This window comes from Emys orbicularis, chromosome 2 (assembly GCF_028017835.1).
Source record: "Emys orbicularis isolate rEmyOrb1 chromosome 2, rEmyOrb1.hap1, whole genome shotgun sequence".
In the NCBI taxonomy this organism is placed as follows: Eukaryota; Metazoa; Chordata; order Testudines; family Emydidae; genus Emys; species Emys orbicularis.
Window position 1 is genome coordinate 144,624,998 of NC_088684.1, and position 19,541 is coordinate 144,644,538.

The window sequence follows — 19,541 nt, forward strand, 5'->3', positions numbered from 1 at the left end:
AAATCATGGAGCAGGTCCTCAAGGAATCAATTATGAAACACTTAGAGGAGAGGAAAGTGATCAGGAACAGTCAGCATGGATTCACCAAGGGCAAGTCATGCCTGACTAACCTAATTGCCTTCTATGATGAGATAACTGGCTCTGTGGATGAGGGGAAAGTAGTGGATGTGTTATTCCTTGACTTTAGCAAAGCTTTTGATACGGTCTCCCACAGTATTCTTGCCGCCAAGTTAAAGAAGTATGGGCTGGATGAATGGACTGTAAGGTGGATAGAAAGCTGGCTAGATCGTCGGGCTCAACGGGTAGTGATCAATGGCTCCATGTCGAGTTGGCAGCCGGTTTCAAGCGGAGTGCCCCAAGGGTCGGTCCTGGGGCCGGTTTTGTTTAATATCTTTATTAATGATCTGGAGGATGGTGTGGACTGCACTCTCAGCAAGTTTGCAGATGACACTAAACTGGGAGGTGTGGTAGATACACTGGAGGGTAGGGATTGGATACAGAGGGACCTAGACAAATTAGAGGATTGGGCCAAAAAAAACCTGATGAGGTTCAACAAGGACAAGTGCAGAGTCCTGCACTTAGGACGGAAGAATCCCATGCACTGCTACAGACTAGGGACCGAATGGCTGGGTAGCAGTTCTGCAGAAAAGGACCTAGGGGTCACAGTGGACGAGAAGCTGGATATGAGTCAACAGTGTGCTCTTGTTGCCAAGAAGGCTAACAGCATTTTGGGCTGTATAAGTAGGGGCATTGCCAGCAGATCGAGGAACGTGATCGTTCCCCTTTATTCGACATTGGTGAGGCCTCATCTGGAATACTGTGTCCAGTTTTGGGCCCCACACTACAAGAAGGATGTGGAAAAATTGGAAAGAGTCCAGCGGAGGGCAACAAAAATGATTAGGGGTCTGGAGCACATGACTTATGAGGAGAGGCTGAGGGAACTGGGATTGTTTAGTCTGCAGAAGAGAAGAATGAGGGGGGATTTGATAGCTGCTTTCAACTACCTGAGGGGGGGTTCCAAAGAGGATGGAGCTCGGCTGTTCTCAGTGGTGGCAGATGACAGAACAAGGAGCAATGGTCTCAAGTTGCAGTGGGGGAGGTCTAGGTTGGATATTAGGAAAAACTTTTTCACTAGGAGGGTGGTGAAGCACTGGAATGCGTTACCTAGGGAGGTGGTGGAGTCTCCTTCTTTGGAGGTTTTTAAGGCCCGGCTTGACAAAGCCCTGGCTGGGATGATTTAGTTGGGAATTGGTCCTGCTTTGAGCAGGGGGTTGGACTAGATGACCTCCTGAGGTCCCTTCCAACCCTGATATTCTATGATTCTATGAATTACTCATAACACAAGGACTAGGGGTCACCAATGAAATTAATAGGCAGCAGGTTTAAAACAACAGGAAGTATTTTTTCACACAAGGCACAGTCAATCTGTGGAACTCCTTGCCAGAAGAAGGCCAAGACTATAACAGGGTTCAAAAAAGAACTAGATAAATTCATGGAGGATAGGTCCATCAATGGCTATTAGTCAGGATGGGCAGGGATGGTGTCCCTAGCCTCTGTTTGCCAGAAGCTGGGAATGAGCAATACACCATCCAAAATCACTTGTTGATTACCTGTTCTGTTCATTCCCTCTTGGGCACCTGGCATTGGCCACGGTCAGAAGACAGGATACTGGGCTAAATGGACCTTTGGTCTGACCCACTATGGCCGTTCTTATGTAGTTTACTGCCCTTCAGCTAAGGCCAAGCATTTAGGTAGCAGTTTAGTGGAGAGGACCCTGAAGGATGCCATCCGCTGCCAGTATGTGGAAAACCTAAAACGGAAGCCGGACCAGGGCAAGGCATTAGAGATGACGTGCAAGTGGGACGCCAGCAACCACTTCCTCCCCGGGGGCAGCTTCACCTGATTTGCCAACTGGAGTCTCATCCACAGGGCCTGGCTCAACTGCATCCCACTGAACGGAGCTGTCCATCATGGTAATCGGGACAAGCGATGTAGGAAGTGCAGCTATGCTAATGACATTACCCCACGTCCTGTGTAGCTGCAAGCCCCATTCCAGAGCCTGGCAGCTGCGACACACCATCCAAGATCGCCTGGTCAGAGCCATCCCGCCACTCGTAGGGAAGGTTGCTGTGAACTCCACCATTCCCGGAACCAACAGCCAACTGCGACCGGACAAAGTCATCGCCAACGAGGACCAGAAGAAGATCATCATGGTGGACATCACAGTGCCCTTTGAGAACAGGACTCCGGCCTTCCACGATGCCCAAGCTCAAAAGGTGGAGAAATACGCCTCTCTGCCCGAAATCTTGAGAGCTAGGGGTTACCAGGTTCAGACACGCACTGATCATCGGAGCCGTGAGCGCATTGGACCCCAGTAACGAGCGAGTGTTGAGAGAATGCGGAATTGGTCAATGCTACATTCAGCTGATGCAGCAACTCATGGTGTTGGACGCCATCAGATGGTGGAGAGACATCTACATAGAACACAGCACCAGACATTGGCAGTACCAGTGGGGATGAGCTGGAGTGCCGATGAGAAGCGCAGTGGGGAAAGTAACTCAAATACTTTCCTCATGGATTATATTTTCAAAATGGACAAACCTATCCTAATTCTCAATTACTGAGGGACAATCTTCACTCATTGATATATTTTGCTTTTCACAACCAAATCTCTGTACAACTTTTCATGATGCTAATATCTAAACTATTCTTAAATTTATTCACCCAAATTTGGGTTATTGCTGATTATGCACTATGTGTATCATATGACTTTTAAAAACAAACTTTGTATTTGTGGATAATCTAAGCACTATACCCCGATGTACAGACACTCTTTTCTCAACCTGTGTATTATATAATTTTAACATTAGCTTTAATAAAATTTAAAATCTAATAGTACCCACAGCTATGACTATTTTCTACTCAGCCCTAGGGATAGATTCAATCCATTATGTACAACAGCTCCCAGCAAACATAAGGCCCTGCACGTCTTAAGCACCTGATAGTCCCCTCACACTAAAGGTGCACCCTGAGAGCAGGATCAAACTCAAACAGCACTAGTATTCAATGTACAGATAGCCAGGATGAACAAACAGCTTCCTTCTCTTCAAGAGCAGCGGTTCTCAAACTGTGGGTCGGTACCCCAAAGTGGGTCACAACCCCATTTTAATGGGGTCGCCAAGGCTGGCTTAGACTTGCTGGAGCCCAGGGCTGAAGCCCGAGTCCCTTCACCCGAGTCCGAAGCCTGAGGATTTCAGTCCTGGATGTTGGGACTCAGGTTACAGGCCCCCCTCCAGGTCAATGGGGCTCAGGTTTCGGTCCCCCCTCCCGGGGTCATGTAGTAATTTTTATTATCAGAAGGAGGTCACGGTGCAATGAAGTTTTGAGAACCCCTGTTCTAGAGCCATGTTCATCCACAAAATGCCATAGCAAAACCTGTGACTGATCCATGTTGTTGAATCAAGGCTCCAGCAGTTGGCTCTCCTTGATGCTTCATTCTACCGAACCCCCCCCAGGGTAAGGCTCTCAGCCAGTCATACAATAATGGACATGGAGTGAAAAGCCCTTTCTGAGCCCTGGCAGGCTGACAGCCTAAAGCATGAGATTCAATCACCCTTATTTTAGCATGATTGGTCCCAGCAATGGAATGTAAAGCAACCACCGCTTGCAGATTATAGCCCAGGACTAGCAGCAAGGAATGGCCAAGTTCTACCTCCAGCTCTGCATCTGTTATTTTGGGCAAGTCACCTAACTTCTCTTCCATCGTTTCCCTTCTCTGAAATGGAGAGGTTTCTTGTGTCACAGAGGAGTCAGGAGGCTTGTTAAACTGATCTTACAAATGACAAGTGCCAACTACTATCAGAGTGATCCCTTCTTTCTCTTGTTCCTCAGCACGGTGACAATTAATCTTGTGTGAAATAAAGAGTGAGGACTCCCAGGGGAGACTAGTTACATCCTTTTTATTTTCTCTAGAAAAAAATCAGAACATAGAGCTGAATTTACATAAGCCACCAGTGCCTTGTGGATGACATTAATAGTGTGAAAGGGCTCTCACGAAGACTGAATACATGGATCATCTGTAAACTGGTTGTGGAGTCCCAGCCGCAGAAACCAGATAAGCAGAGGTGGTCACCGTTCCTAAAGTGGCTCAAAGTCCCTTTGGCACATGGATGTGTTGCCTGTTCTGCTTTCCCTCCCCAGGCCTTGAGGAGGAAAAGAAAGCTGCGTGGAGTGGCTAGGAATGAGGTTTTCCCCAGATTTCATGTAGATTTCCTCAAGCTCCAAGGATCAATTATTAGTTGGGGATAATTAAAGTATTTTTACAGAAATACAATTTTTTTATGCATAGGGTATTTTTAGTCCAACACACACACTCCCTCTCTCACAGCAGTAGGGGGAAACACAGAACATTTCCCACCCAAACCAGACACAGAGGTCACTGTGGAGTCCAGTACATAAATGGGATGTAGTTCAATATCACAGCAGGAACAGGGATGCCAAGTAATGGTAAGACCATATCAGCCATCAGGAGACAGTCTAGGGGCCTCACTAATACACTCTTCGCCTGCATGTATAACAGTTGGCATTAAGCTGATCATTCCATTGAAGCGGAAGGGAAGAGCGAAGCTGAGACATTTGGTTGCCTGCTGGAGAAGACCCCATTACCATTACCACTGGCAGCCTCTTTGCCACCCGAGTTCCTTCTAAACTCTAAAAGGCCTTTATCAGAAGCCTTATCTATTTGTTCCTCTTTCTGCTCCAAGCCTTTTAGTGGAGAAGATTCCTTGATAACTTTCCAGAATCAATTTACAAGCTATGGCTGCTTTCCCATAAGCAGGGGGCGCCAGGGGTGGAATGTCTTACATTCTCCTAGGAGAAGACTCCAGGTTTGCAACTGAGGTCTGGATGTTGGATTACTCTTTTGTGTTGCCAACAGTGTTGCAAATATGGGAGAGAAAGGAATGAGCTCAACAAAATTGCTGGAAACACTTCGATATCAGATATACATTCAAAGAGAAAGAGAGGGGATCCATTAGGAACTGCATACGAATTACAAGCTGCAGTAGGCCTGTACTAAAGTGACTCAGACAAGCCACTGCATCATCAGTTCCAAACCAGCACTAGGGAGACATAACCTTCCTTCCCAAGCCTCATTATTCCATTTGAAGGACATGACCAAACCCCACACAGAACTCAGCATTTCAGTGACACGCAGGCCACTTTCTAAAACCTCTTTAAAAACAATCCCCTCCATGGAGAAGTGAGTGGTTAACTGTTTCCCCTTTCAGTGTTATATGCTGTCCCTACAATTGTGATGATGGCTGGCACAGTGCAAGTATGTGGATGCGTGTTACTGGCTCCTTCTCAGCAGGCCTGGCGCTAGCACACTGCACTACTACATGTGTAGGGAGAAGGGAGCCCAGTCCATGCTCCTTATGAAAATAAAGCACCATGAGCAGCTCTACAGTGCTTCCTGGAGCTGTTCGACGAAGATGCTGATTGGTCACAGCCTGCCCTCTTCAGCTGGGAGAATGGTCTTTGTAAAGGGCAAAAAGGAGAGAAAAATATCTAGATTAAAAGAAAAGGGGACAAAATGCTATAAAACCAGAGCAGGTCTGCGTGAAGACAGAATTTGCATACAATCTCTAGCCAACTGTGTATCTTGGTGGAGACCACGGAACAGGTTTTCAGTAGTTGTCACTGTACAGCAGATTGTTCTCTTTTTAAACACCAAACAGACTAAAAGCTGTCATAGATCCACCTGCTGGTACTGTGCTGCGGTAGCCACGGGAGCTGGACCTGAACAGGGATTGACAGCTCCCTCTGTACCACAGTTGAAATTAGCACAGCTTTTTTTTTTTTTTTAAAAAGGGAGGCTCCATCTTTCACCCACCTCTGGCCTAATATTTGCAAACTTATCTGAGGGCCGCTTAATGGTTGCGGTATACAGCAGCTAGTCCTAGCAAGTTCCACAGTTCCCCAGAAATTGGGGGGGGGGGGGGGGGGAAGGCCATGAGCTCGGAGAATAAAGTGCAAAATGCTTGTGTCAATAGCATGAATCAGAGTGTGGAAGTGGAAAAAGCAGCGGTGGCAGATTTGCTAGACCTTTCACCTAGTATGCTACCGATATAAAGGAATTTCTCCTCTAGACACTAGTTCATAGTGGCGGGAGTTTCACCTATATATAGGTGTCACGGTGCTCCTATGGAACACACCTCTCCAGGGTGTGCTTATCACTAAGTTACACCTCTACAGAGGCTTGACTGAGCTTGCATGGACAACAGCAGAAGACTGTAGAATTCACCTCTAATGCAGGTGTGTGTACCTGTGTGACTTTCACCTCTATGTAGGTATATGGGCCAGTGTGAATGATATCTTGAATATCACAATGCAAGATTATGGAACCCCCCCCTGCCCCTAACCACACAAACCCCTCCTCCAGGTATGCACATGCATGGCAGAGACAGGTGTGATTTCCTGCACCATGCTGGTGAGTACGTGGGTGAGTGGGAGTATTGGGGCAGCACAGTACGAGTCTCTGAGATTACACAGGAAGTTGAGAGCTGCTGAAATCACCTTGGTCAGGGAGTATTTCAGCACTGCCAGGTACGTACAATGCATGGGAGTGGGAGATAAAAATCACACAACAAAGTCCATAAAACAAGGAGGTTTTGGGGGCTCTGTAAGAAGAAACCGCTGGTCATTTGACTCTCTAAAGCAAGTCCTCTCCCTTGTGGGTAGAAGAGCATAAGAGTGAGCAAGGTGCCTGGGAAGTGAGGCACTGTTGAGTGGCCTCCATGGGCAAGGGAGTGCATTCCCAAAAAGAGGTGGGCAGTTAGTTTTGGGGGGCTGGGAGAAAGCAGCATTATGGCGTATAAGCAGGAGGCGGCTGGAATTGGTTGATCACTTCGTACTCCGCTGGGTAAGGTTCATTCTCCTCCATCTCGGACAGGAGCTCCAGTGCCTGCTCCTCCTCCTCGGTTGGGTAGTGGCGCAGCAGGTTGGCAGCAGTAGCGAGGATGGAGGCTCCGCCAGCTCCCGCCACCAGGTAAAAGCTGACAGCAAAGGTGACGTAGACCTGAGATCCATGGTATTTTTTGTGCTGCTGCTGCTGCGCAAGAATCAGCTCCGAGGCCCAGTAACAGAATCCAATCACAGTGGCACATTGCAAAACTGAGACCAGCAGCAGTGGAGGATATGCGCGAGAGAGAGAGAGAGAGAGAGAGAGAGAAGTAAGTGACCAAGGAGGAAGTGAATTACTCTATTTGTTAGGCCAAAAAAAAAAAAAAAAAAAAAAAAAAAAATCAATGAGACTGCACAGGAACCCCCCTGGGAGACCACCACAAAGTAAACAGAAATGCCAGATTTTCAGGGCCAGCCCTACGTCTCTGCACAGTAATGCACAGAGGAACCTGCATAGCATGGTGGGAGGATTCATCAACTAGAAGAGGGAAAATGGACGTGATAAAAGCCAAAATAGGTTGGGCGAAATCATGGGCAATGTGAGCTTTAAGGATGAGCTGAACATGCCTGGGAGTCAGGGCCAGAGTGTTCAATCTCTAAACTCATCTTTCACAGACGGGGGCCAGCAGATGGGAAGAGAAGTTGAAGGTTCATGCAAGTTACACACCGTTGGCACATGTCCAGGGCTGATTTATAACAACCCTGGTCACAGTGCAGACAGCACAGCTGGCACCTGTGCGACACACAGTAGGTGGAGAGTACAACCCTGCTGCTACTAAGATCAATGGCAATTCTTCCCCTGACTTGGGGGAAAGGGGAGCCATGGTTATCTTGGTTCACTCTGTCTGTGCTAAGGGATCACTCTGGAAATGAAACATACCAGCTCATCCCCATTAACAGACTAAATATAAACTTCATCCTAGGCCTCTATTTCTGACAGATTTAACCCCTGCTTTTCAAGCTGCAGCTGCACAATGTGGAGCAAGAGTCCTGCAGCCAAGGGCACAGACTGACACCTCTTAGGACTCTGACAATGCTCTGTGCTGACAGCAGAGGGGAAGATAAAGGCACATGAACTCTGCAGCTGAGAATGTTGACCGGGCAGGGATCAGGGACACAAGGAAAACCCCTTTGGATAGCAATACTATTTCCCGTTTGCTACGCTCTGAGGTGTATTTGGCTGAGGGTGTACAAGGGCCCAAGGTAAGATATCAACTCAGCTTTCCCACGCTGCAGTTGATGGTGCTCGTATGCCACCTCACATAACCAGCCTCACTGAGGTGCAAATGCCCTGGCAGTTACCTGTGAGAATGTGAGCAAAGGCATAGCGCCGAGTGATCTTCAGTGCAGGATGCTTGGGTCCGAAAACATCCAGCAGGAAAGCTGAAAGGCTGCAGATTATTCCAAGGAAACAGAAAGCAGCGATGACCCGGAGCAACAAGACTGTCTGTGGATTCATGCAGTAGTCTGAGAAAGAGAGAATACAAAGTGTCAAACCTCAAAATCTCACTGTTTCATGATGAATTTTGAGCTGCTCTGCTCATTCAGACACTGGGATGGGCTTTTCAGAACCGAGTCATTTAACCTTCCACATGCATCAGAATCCATGCAGGGGACTGCACAGGCATCAGCCTTCAGGCCTTTATTTGGGGCATCTTCACTTGGGGAAATATTCACACTCTTTATCCAGACACCATACTTCTGTCCCTCAGCCAAAGCAGGCATGACTGATCAGTTAATCAAACAAGCTAACATCAAACTCCTATTGACTTCAGTCCGAGGTGTGGGTGCTCAATGCCTCTCAAGAGGTGCTTATCACTCCAGAGTTTGTAATTGTGCACAATGTTTTTCCAAAGCTAGTGAAAGGCACTGACAAAACAGAAGAGATACAGGCGCAAACCAGGACATTGCCAGTTGCATTTACCTCAATATTCCGAAGTGCATACACTGCAACTGTCAGCCAGAGCTGTCAAATATTTCACTAGAAGTTATTATGCTGATTAAACCGACTCAGGAAACACAGACAAGAATCTAAGTCAGCTGAGCCAACAGGAAATAACAAAAGAGGCTGCAAATTAAACTGAGTTAGTAATAAAGCCTCCTGGTAACACAGCTAACATTGTGTCTAGACGCATGAGTAGTGCTGTAGAAACGGAGGTCACCTTGCAGCCCAGAGGTGGCCATTCCTTCAAGGGTAAACTCTGGTTTGCTCTTAACTATTCCAATAGTGATCTATGGTCACTTGTGTTGGCGAGCTTGCCTTCGTGAGAGTTTTACGATGCTGAAATGTGCTGGTTTGGCAGCCCACAAGAACGAAATTCATTTTTTGTCCACAGACTAGGTACAGCCAGGAAAGCACTGGGCAAGTTCCCCCAAGCCCACCCACCACCATACTCAACATGGAGTGGTGATGGTGTAAGGCAGTTCCATCTCCAGGGTGGTGCCAATTCTCAGCCTCTGAGGCTGACAAGGAGAAGGCCAATTAAGATTTGATGGGATGAGGGGGTTAGCTCCTTTAGTCCAGCAGCAGCAGCATTAGTTGTAGCAGAGAATGATCACTGTGGCTTATTTTGTATTTCGGCTAAGAGATGCTGATAAGCACAATACACAGAACAGCTTACATAAGAGGCTGGATGCAATTACTCCTGTTTGTTGATGACAATGAACCCTCTTCTTCTAGCATCCCCAGCAAAGTGAAAAGGTTTCAGTCATTTAACACTGCATAAGCATCACCTGTTAACCACTTGTTAGCAGTCTGAAAATTGACATTAATTTTTATATATTGCCTGCAGCAATTGTGTTCAGCATGCTGCTAACAGAGCTGCGTGACACCTCTAAATGGACAACCTACCCTAAATTCTCAATTACTGAGGGACAATCTTCACTCATCGATATATGTGCTTTCCACAACCAACTCTCTGTATAACTTTTCATGAGTGATGCACCCAAATACTTGGATGCTAATATCTAAACTGTACTGTTAAATTTATTCACCTAAATTTGGGTTAATGCTGATTATGTATCTTATGAGTTTTTAAACAAACTTTGTATTTGTGGATAGTCTAAGCACTCTACCCAGATGTACAGACACTCTTTTCTCAACCTGTGTATTATATAATTTTAACATTAGCTTTAATAACATTTTTAAATCTAATAGGCAATTGGGTATGTGGAAAAGTCAGCCGGCTGAAACAGTGCAACCTAATGTAGAAGGTTTTAATGATGCAGACAATGAAATGGGTGGGGTGGGGTGGGTTTCTATGCACTGTGCACAAAAACCTGACCCAGTTACACAACCCATACATTTTTAAATCCTCCAGAGACTTGTTCCAAACTAACTCATGAATATTCTCTTTCTTTCTTTCTCCATCCTTTCTTCTTTCATCGAGCACCAGCTTCCTCTCCATCCCGGACCATGATCTTCCCACTTTACATGAGCTGCAGGCTCGTGCAGCAGCAATCTGGATCTGCCCTCCTGGAGTTCTCCCATGCACCATGTTCTCTATCTCACTTCCAAACGTCAACTGCAAGTTTTCACTCTTCACCTTTGCCCATCTCACAGTTCCTCTCCCCCTCTGATGTTATTGGACTGCCACGTTAGGTTGGCAAGCATGGCAGGGGTGTGTTAATGTGGCTTGTGTGAAAGACTACATAGAATAAGGCCCAGATCACGGAACTGGATTCCCACTCGCACCCCCTGTAAACACCACCACCTCCATCAAACTAGGAGAGTCACCTGCAGAGGGGAAGTGAACGCTTGAGGTGAAGTTAAACATCCTGTCAGAAGGCATCAGAAAAGCCTGTGACTCACAGCTAACAAGGGCATGGTTACAGCAGCGGTCCAGAAGCTGAGACCAAATGATGCTCTTTGTGGATCTAAGGGGTCACTCATGTGGATCTAACTGTGGTATTGTATGAATTAGAAGGGAGGCGATTTAATATGGAATGACCATTGTGGGATTTCTCACCTCCTTGCTACAGTGGTAGGGTCAAATTCAGATATTGGGTAACATCAGCCTACATTGTACAAACTAACCTAGCTGTATTGTGAAGACTTTATGCAGATTATTTTATCCTCCACTAAGTACAGGTCAGTTAGAACCAAGGTTCTCTTGCTTCAGGCACGGTTTGTATTTATTTTCCTTAGAAAGATCAGTTCACATACAGCAGCTGCTTTTCAACAGTCGTGTGTGTTACCCAGTATTATAGTTATTGAGGGCTGAGGGAGGCACAAGGGATGTGACTGCCTACGGTCACACGGTGAGTCACTGGCACAGCCTGTGTTAGAACCCAGGACCTCCAGGCCCCTGGCTCTAATCATGGCCTTGGTAACAGAGTCACAAGCTGCTTCTGATGCCTTTTGGCGGCTGCTTGACTTCCCCTCAGCTGTTCATTTCTCTTAGCAGGGGAACCCCCCTCCTAGGTTAGTGATGCTGTTTACAGCACAGAGCCCCTATGTAAGGCTTTGCACATGAGTTATTTCAGTCTAGCCTCTTTCACGTTGAAAATATCGTCAAGAACTTTCACAGCTGACTAGACACTCGACAGGCAAGTCACTTCTGTTTTATATTACTTTCATCACGGCAACATAAATCTGCATAAAAACATATTCAACAAGTGAAGTCCCCAAATTGAGCACAGTATTATTCCATCCGCAGCCATCAAGCGGTCACATCACCTACACCAGGGTAAATTCTCCAATGGCCTATTATAAAACTTGGGCCTATACATTTACCTGAATTGTGAGTCCCTGGGTTCTATTCCCAGTACTACCATGTCACTTGGTCTCACTGTGCTTTAGTTTCCACATCTGCACAATGGGAATCATGCCAATCATCCCAAAATCACTGAGATCCTAGGATGGAAATTACCCCAGAAGGGCAGAGTTTGTTACAAACAACACAAGCATATACAGTAGAACCTCAGCGTTACAAACACCTCGGAAATGGAGGTTGTTGGTAACTGAACAAAACATTATGGTTGTTCTTTCAAGAGTTTACAAATGAACATTGATTTAATACAGCTCTGAAACTTTACTATGCTGAAGAAAAATGCTACTTTTAACCATCTTAATTTAAATGAAACAAGCACAGGAACAGTTTCCTTACCTTATCAAATCTTTTTTAAAACTTCTTTTTTTTAGTAGTTTATGTTTTACAAAGTACTGTATTGTATGGTATTTTTTTTTTTTTTTTTAAATCTCTGCTGCTGCCTGATTGCATACTTCTGGTTCCAAGGGTGGTGTGTGGTTGACCAGTCAGTTCGTAACTCTGGTGTTCATAACGCTGAAGCTCTACTGTAGATATAATGCATGTAGCTTACAATATATCGTGCACATGGAATAAATATGACAGGAGTGAGGTAAAGACGGGTCCCAAAGGGCAAAAATTATAGAGCTTGGGCAGCATGATTTGATTAGGATTTTAACTGTGTTGATACAATTCTCAAGCTGAAGTTTGTAGCAGCAGGATTCAAACATAAAATCTAGGGCTGTCAAGCGATTAAAAAAATTAATCCCAATTAATTGCACTGTTAATAATAGAATACCATTTATTTAAATATTTTTGGATGTTTTCTACATTTTCAAATATATTGATTTCAATTACAACACAGAATACAAAGTGTACAGTGCTCACTTTATATTTATTTTTGATTACAAGTATTTGCACTGTAAAAAAACAAAAGTAGTATTTTTCAATTCACCTAATACAAGTAATGTAGTGCAATCTCTTTATCATGAAAGTTGAACTTACAAATGTAGAATTATGTACAAAAAACACTGCATTCAAAAATAAAACAAAGTCCACTCAGTCCTACTTCTTGTTCAGCCAATCACTCAGACAAACAAGTTTGTTTACCTTTGCAGGAGATAATGCTGCTCACTTCTTGTTTACAATGTCACTTGAAAGTGAGAACAGGTGTTCGCATGGCATTGGTGTAGCCGGCCTCGCAAGATATTTACCTGCCAGAGGTGCTAAAGATTCATATGTCCCTTCATGCTTCAAGCACCTTTACAGGGGACATGCGTCCATGCTGATGACGGGTTCTGCTTGATAACAATCCAAAGCAGAGAGGACCGACACATGTTCATTTTCATTATCTGAGTCAGATGCCACTAGCAGAAGGTTGATTTTCTTTTTTGGTAGTTTGGATTCTGTAGTTTCCGCACTGAAGTGTTGTTCTTTTAAGACTTCTGAAAGCATGTTACACACCTCGTCCCTCTCAGATTTTGGAAGGCACTTCAGATTCTTAAACCATGGGTCGAGTGCTGTAGCTATCTTTAGAAATCTCACACTGGTACCTTCTTTGCATTTTGTGAAATCTGCAGTGAAAGTGTTCTAAAATGAACATGTGCTGGGTCATCATCTGAAACTGCTGTAACATGAAATATATGGCAGAATGCGGGTAAAACAGAGCAGGGGACATGCAATTCCCCCTCCAAGGAGTTCAGTCACAAATTTAATTAACGCATTATTTTTTTAAACGAGCATCATCAGCATGGGCACATGTCACCTGGAATGGTGGTTGAAGCATGAAGTGACATATGACTCTTTAGCACCTCTGGCAGGTAAATATCTTGCGACGCCAGCTACAACAATGCCATGAGAATGCCTGTTCTCACTTTCAAGTGACGTAAACAAGAAGTGAGCAGCATTATCTCCTGCAAAGGTAAACAAACTTGTTTGTCTGAGCGATTGGCTGAACAAGAAGTAGGACTGAGTGGACTTTGGGGCTCTGAAGTTTTACATTGTTTTGTTTTTGAGTGCAGTTATGTAACAACAACAAAAATCTACATTTGTAAGTTGCACCTTCAATACAAAGAGATTGTACTACAGTACTTGTATGAGGTGAATTGAAAAATACCATTTCTTTTGTTTTTCATTTTTACAGTGCAAATATTTGTAATAAAAAATAATATACACTTTGATTTCAATTACAACACAGAATATAATTTATATGAAAATGTAGAAAAACATCCAAAATATTTAATACATTTCAATTGGTATACTATTGTTTAACAGTGTGATTAAAACTGCGATTAATTGTGATTAATTTTTTTAATCACAATTAATTTTTTGAGTTAATTACAGTTAACTCACGCAATTAATCGACAGCCCTAATAAAAACAAAGGATTGGATGCAGGACACAGAGCTGCAGCTGCTAAAAATCAGAAACCCAATACTCTTCCTTTCCATGTTTGACCTAACTTGTCTCTTCAGCTCATCATAAAGCAAATGTACACAGCACTCGGTTGCTGGACACCAGGGGGTTCATGTGCCTGTGATCTCAGGAATGAATGCACCATGAGCAAATTTCTTTGTTGTTATCTCTGTGCTTCCACATCTCACCTGTGCACAGTTTTACAGTCATCTCCTAAGTCCCCCAATAGAGTGATATTGTAAAAGGTCTGCCAGGTTCTCATACTGTAGCTTAGTAACTGTGAAGCACTTTCAGAACTAGAACACCTCCTCCCTGCCAAGAAGCAGCCCAGGGCTTTATGAAGTGATGTCATCTAGGCCAGGGGAATTTTAAAGCCGTGATTTCAAAAACCAATCACTTGAATTAGCACAGTGGCCAAACAAACGGCAGCAGGTGCTGTGTTATCACATAGGAGTCAAAGCAACCTCAAAGCATTTGCCACTTGGGCCCGCTGGAATTGTGAGCCTTACAGAGGTGATGTCAGCCTTTGACAGAGTGAGGAAGTTGTTGCACTTTTGAATTGCCTAGCAGCTGGTCATGAAGCAAAACCCAGAGCTTAGAAGGTCAGCTGTCCTCCCAACTACAGGCATGCTATCCATACGGCTGCTATTGGAGCACGGAGAGTGAGTTTATACAAAGGAAAAGGTGGCTCTTAAATAAGTCATGGATGAATGCTTTAAAGGTGAACCTCAACATTTAACCAAATAAGATTCCAAAAAGGAGGGGGAAGTCATTGTTAAGCAATGGAATCAGTGCCGTACTTGAATAAAACTCACCCCTTTAGATGCTCAGAAATCTGCGTAGCACACTTTATGGTTCCTCTACCCAAAAGAATGACACATACCAGGCAACGGCAGCTCTGATTTCTCTGTTATGAAGGTCAATCCTAGCACTAATTACATGGTTTTACAACAGACATGTAGGTTCCCCCCACTTTAGGCATCTCAAAAAGCAAGTTTTTCATTATTAGCAACACATTTGCAGTTGTGGCCTGGCTGACACTGGATCACTACACTGAGAGGAGGGTCTGCAAGGAAAGGACAAATCCATATTTGGAAGCCTGCACTTGCTGGCCAGCTCGTCAGAGTACCCTTCTCACCTTGGTGCTGCCGCTTAAGAGCTAATTGACTAGTGGTGAGTCCTAAGGGCTTATTTACACAGTGCGTTAGCACACACCAGTGGGGTGTGAATTCTAATTTGCACCAGTGTGTGTCACGCACTAGCTGGCCCATGTGGATCCTGCTGACGTGCACTAAAAATTCCCTAGTGTGTGTTAATGTAGTTCTATTTCAAACAGTACCACGTTAATGTGCACTAGGGAACTGTCAGTGTGTGCCAGCAGGGTCCACACGAGCCAGTTAGTACGTGACATGCTGGTGTGGACCAGAAGTCACACCCCACTGGTGCACACTAAAACACCATGTAAACTAGCCCTCAGCAACAACATTAGGATCTGGATTTTGGGGTTGGCTGGATCAGCCTCAACTCCAAAATTAACCACTGACTGACACTCATACATGGGATGCTAGTCTTTAAAATGAGGAACAGGCAAAATACTGGAGTCAAAGACTCCAAGTGACTTAATATTCCGAGTTAAAGGGGTTGCTCTAACCTGTTGTCTGGAATTTAATCTCTTTGAAACAATCTGCAGAAACATGCAGCAAGACGTAACGGATATACGATAGAGGAAAGAGATTTAGCTCTAAACATGACACAATCACACATTAATATGAACAACAACTTCTCAACCGCATCTGACAGCAACTTGATTAAAACAGGAAATTAAAGGAAAAACTCAACTACACCAAAGTTTCTGTATTTCTTGCCTTCTCAAGCACATCCCCTTCCGCTTCCGCAGCCAGTGCCAAGAACAAAGCTGATTCTAAGGATGTGATATGGATAAGGATATGAAGTGGTACTTTTCAGACTGATTTTTATTTAAAAGGAATTTATGCTAGTTGAAAGATGCTGAACTGACAGACCTGAAAATTAAGACTTCTATTTATCTCCAAAGCAGATGCAGAACACAGAGAGACAAGGCAAACTTCCAACATCAAAGTGTTTGTCTTAGAGGGACTCCATGGACCATTCAGACTTTGGTCTCTCAGTTAAGACTGACAACAAGGGAGGCATTTGTGCTATAGACACTTGTCCACTAGGATCTAGTTAGAGACGCATTGATTAATTTCACACAGATGATTAAGTAGCTATGAGGTAGGCAGTAAACAATATTGAACTGACCCATTGGTGACCCTTTACCAACCCACTGGGGCATACACTTTGTAGAAATTCAGAACCCTCGGCAGAGGGTTCAAATAATGTTAAAAAGTTTATAATGTGGATCCACATTAATGAAGCTGAATGTTTTAGAATGTCAGAAATGTATGGCTGGAAGGGACCTCAGGAGGTCATCTAGCCTCAGGAGGTCATCTAGCCCCACCTCCTGTGCTGGGACTATATTAAATACACCTAGACTGCCTCTGAAGGTGTTTGAGTAACCTGTTTTTTAAAATTCTCCAATGACAGGAATTCACAGCCTCCTCGGGTAACCCTGGAAAGGGGCGAAATGAGGGGAGAGACAGAAAAACAATTTTGTTGTAAATAAAATATACAAATGTTCACGAAAAAAAATTCAATGTGAAAAAATTGTTCCTTTTAAAAACATGGAATGAAAGTTACTATTTTTTTATTCTTAGTTTGAAGTTTTTGCCAATTTTTCTCCCCCATTTTTTCACCACCTCTACTTTTGCTAATAAAGAAACTGAACAAGCAACTGTTTTTTATAAAATGTAAGTCATATACTGTGTTGTCTTTAACCTAGTGCAAATTTCCAATGATATTCTTTACACAGCTCTCAGAACACTGTAAAGAAATCCGCAAAGACCTGGGGTGAAATCCTGTGGAATGAACTCCCCCAGGAACTAAAGACCACTGCAAACCTCACCAGCTTCCTCTCGAAGCATTTCCAATTTCCAATGCACCTTGATACATTTCTTTTACTTCCTTTCTCTAGCATGAATACAGAGCAATGTGTAAATTTAAAAGCCCTACCAAAGCAAGAAATTCGACTGCACATGCTTCTCCCCCTGGAAACAGTATGTGACAGATGTCAGTCATGTTGCTTAATGCACTACTGGAAGGTGCTCAGATACTAGGATGATGATGGCAGAAGAACATGAGAACGGCCATACTGAGTCGAGACCAACGGCCCAGTATCCTGTCTCTGACAGTGGCCAGTACCAGATGCTTCTGAGGAAGTGAACAGAACAGGGCAATTTTGAATGACCCATCCCCTGTCATCCAGTTCCAGCTTCCGGCACTTTGAGATTTAGGGACACCTGGAGCATGGGTTGTGTCCCTAACCATGTTGGCTAGCCATTGATGGACCTATTCGCCATTAATGGACCTATTTGCCATTAACTTATTTAATTCTTTATTTTTAATTTAGTTATATTTTTAACCTTTACAACCTCCCATGGCAACAAGTTCCACAGGTTGACTGTGAATTGTGTGAAGAAATATTTCCTTTTGTTTGTTTTAAAACTGCTGCCTATTAATTTTATTGGGTGACCCATAGTTCTTGTGGTATGGGAAGGGGGTAAATAACACTTCTCTATTCACTGTCTCTACACCAGTCATGATTTTATAGACTTTTATCATATCCCTCCTTAGTCACCTCTTTTCTAAATATCTATATAGACTAAAATACAGAATCCTGACCACATTAAGTCAATGGCAAAATTCCTATTGACTTCCAAAGGGACCATGAATGAAATCCTGGCTCTGCCCCGAAGAGCTCAGTGTAATTTCTAATGGAACACATTGAATGAGAGTCACTAAAAACATGGGGTGAAGTAGCACATGTCTTATCAAAATAATAACATGTAGTTCCCAGTTACAGTGCATGCAAACATCTTGCTGCTCACTCAACAACTGGCTATAGGCCAACATAGAGCAAAATTCAGTTCTTTGAGCAGAGCAGACAGGAAATGAAGTCAGTCATAATACAGATGATGATTTGGGAAAGCCATGTCAGCCGTCACTGTACAAATATGCAATAAAGACAGTATGGGGATTGACAAGCCCTTTAAATGTACAGTATATGGCACCAATGCTTGCTCCTGCTTACTGGATCTGGGCCATTCCCAACCACATACTCCCCACACAGCCGATCCCAGGAGGAACAGAAAATAACCCATTCTCACCTCTAAGCAATTCTGGATCAACATAGCCAAGTACATCAGCTACACCCAGCTCCTGACGGGAACAGGTCCCCCCGTGAATCCGTAACCAGGCAGGCTCCGCCAGCGCAGTGCACAGGGCTGTGATAGACAGGGCGCCGGGCAGCGCAGAAGCCAGGCTCCTCTCTGGCTGCTTTGGCAGGGCACCTCCACTCTGGCCTCTCCGCCTGCGCCCTCCAGGCAACCCAGAGCCACCTGGGGTGTACATGCCAGAATCCTCTCCCTGCGATGGATCCAGTACCGAGGGGCACAAACTAGCTCAGTGCAACCTGCCGTGGACCGTGCTGCTCTAGGTCCCAAGCAGGGCGCAAATGCCAACCAGGACAACCCCTATGCGTGTCACACGGAGGACAAGCTTGGTGAGGAAATCCCAGCACCCAAGAGGGATGCCAGAGGGGCACAGCACCCCAGGCCCCCTCTAGGCACTTAGGAAGAAGGGAACACGGCAAGCACCCTCTGGAAGCAGAGTGGGCACCCAGGGGCCCAAGTGAGTACCTGGTGGGTGCTGCAGGTGGGGGAAGCTCTCAGCAGCTGGCAGGCTCCCTATTGGGGGGAGGAGGGGAGCAGCAGGATCTAAGCTGGCCCCCGGGAGTACCTGTTGGGCGGGGGGTGCAGCGGGGTCCGAGCCGGGCGGGGGGGGTCCTGTGCGATGGGGGAGGGGCGCAGCGGAGTCCGAGCTGGGCGGGGGCTGAGGGGAGCAGTGGGGTCCGGGCGGGGGGGTCCCTGTGCGGAGGGGAAGGGGCGCAGCGGGGGGGTCCCTGTGCGGAGGGGGAGGGGCACAGCGGAGGGGGGTCCCTGTGCGGAGGGGGAGGGGCGCAGCGGGGTCCGAGCCGGGCGGGGGGCTGTGCGATGGGGGAGGGGCGCAGCGGGGGGGTCCCTGTGCGGAGGGGGAGGGGCGAAGCGGGGTCCGGGCGGGGGGGGGGTCCCTGTGCGGAGGGGGAAGAGCCCCCAGGGGTTGGTCTCGCCTCCCCCTCAAGTCAGGGAAGCCCAGGCCCGGGAGGGTCTCTCGTCACAGTTCCCACTGCGGTCCGCACTTCCGGAGTCCCTCGAGTAGCGACCGGCCCCTGGACCCGAGAGGGAGAAACCGAGCCCGAGTCGCTGCCGCCGCCGCCGCCGCCGAACGCCCTTCCGCTTCC

The 19,541-nt window shown here is 45.6% G+C and overlaps 1 protein-coding gene across 1 annotated transcript; it reads right to left on the reverse strand.

The window, feature by feature from the left end:
• Positions 1-5,949: 5,949 nt before the first annotated feature.
• Positions 5,950-18,943, reverse strand: TMEM127 (transmembrane protein 127). The gene is made up of 3 exons (XM_065398858.1): positions 18,370-18,943; positions 8,266-8,430; positions 5,950-7,173 (listed from the first exon to the last, which is right to left on the reverse strand). Exons 1-3 carry the CDS (start codon positions 18,611-18,613, stop codon positions 6,866-6,868), a joined length of 717 nt encoding a protein of 238 aa, XP_065254930.1. The 5' UTR covers positions 18,614-18,943; the 3' UTR covers positions 5,950-6,865.
• Between the last annotated feature and the right edge of the window lie 598 nt (positions 18,944-19,541).

Bases quoted from the DNA above. Each gene is read 5' to 3' on its own strand.
- TMEM127 (XM_065398858.1), bottom strand. From the start codon at position 18,613: ATGTACACCCCAGGTGGCTCTGGGTTGCCTGGAGGGCGCAGGCGGAGA. The intron at 8,431-18,369 runs GTGAGAATGGGT...TCTCTTTCTCAG, and splicing joins TGATCCAGAATTGCTTAGAG to ACTACTGCATGAATCCACAG. The intron at 7,174-8,265 runs GTAACTGCCAGG...TGCTGGTCTCAG, and splicing joins CTTTGCTCACATTCTCACAG to TTTTGCAATGTGCCACTGTG.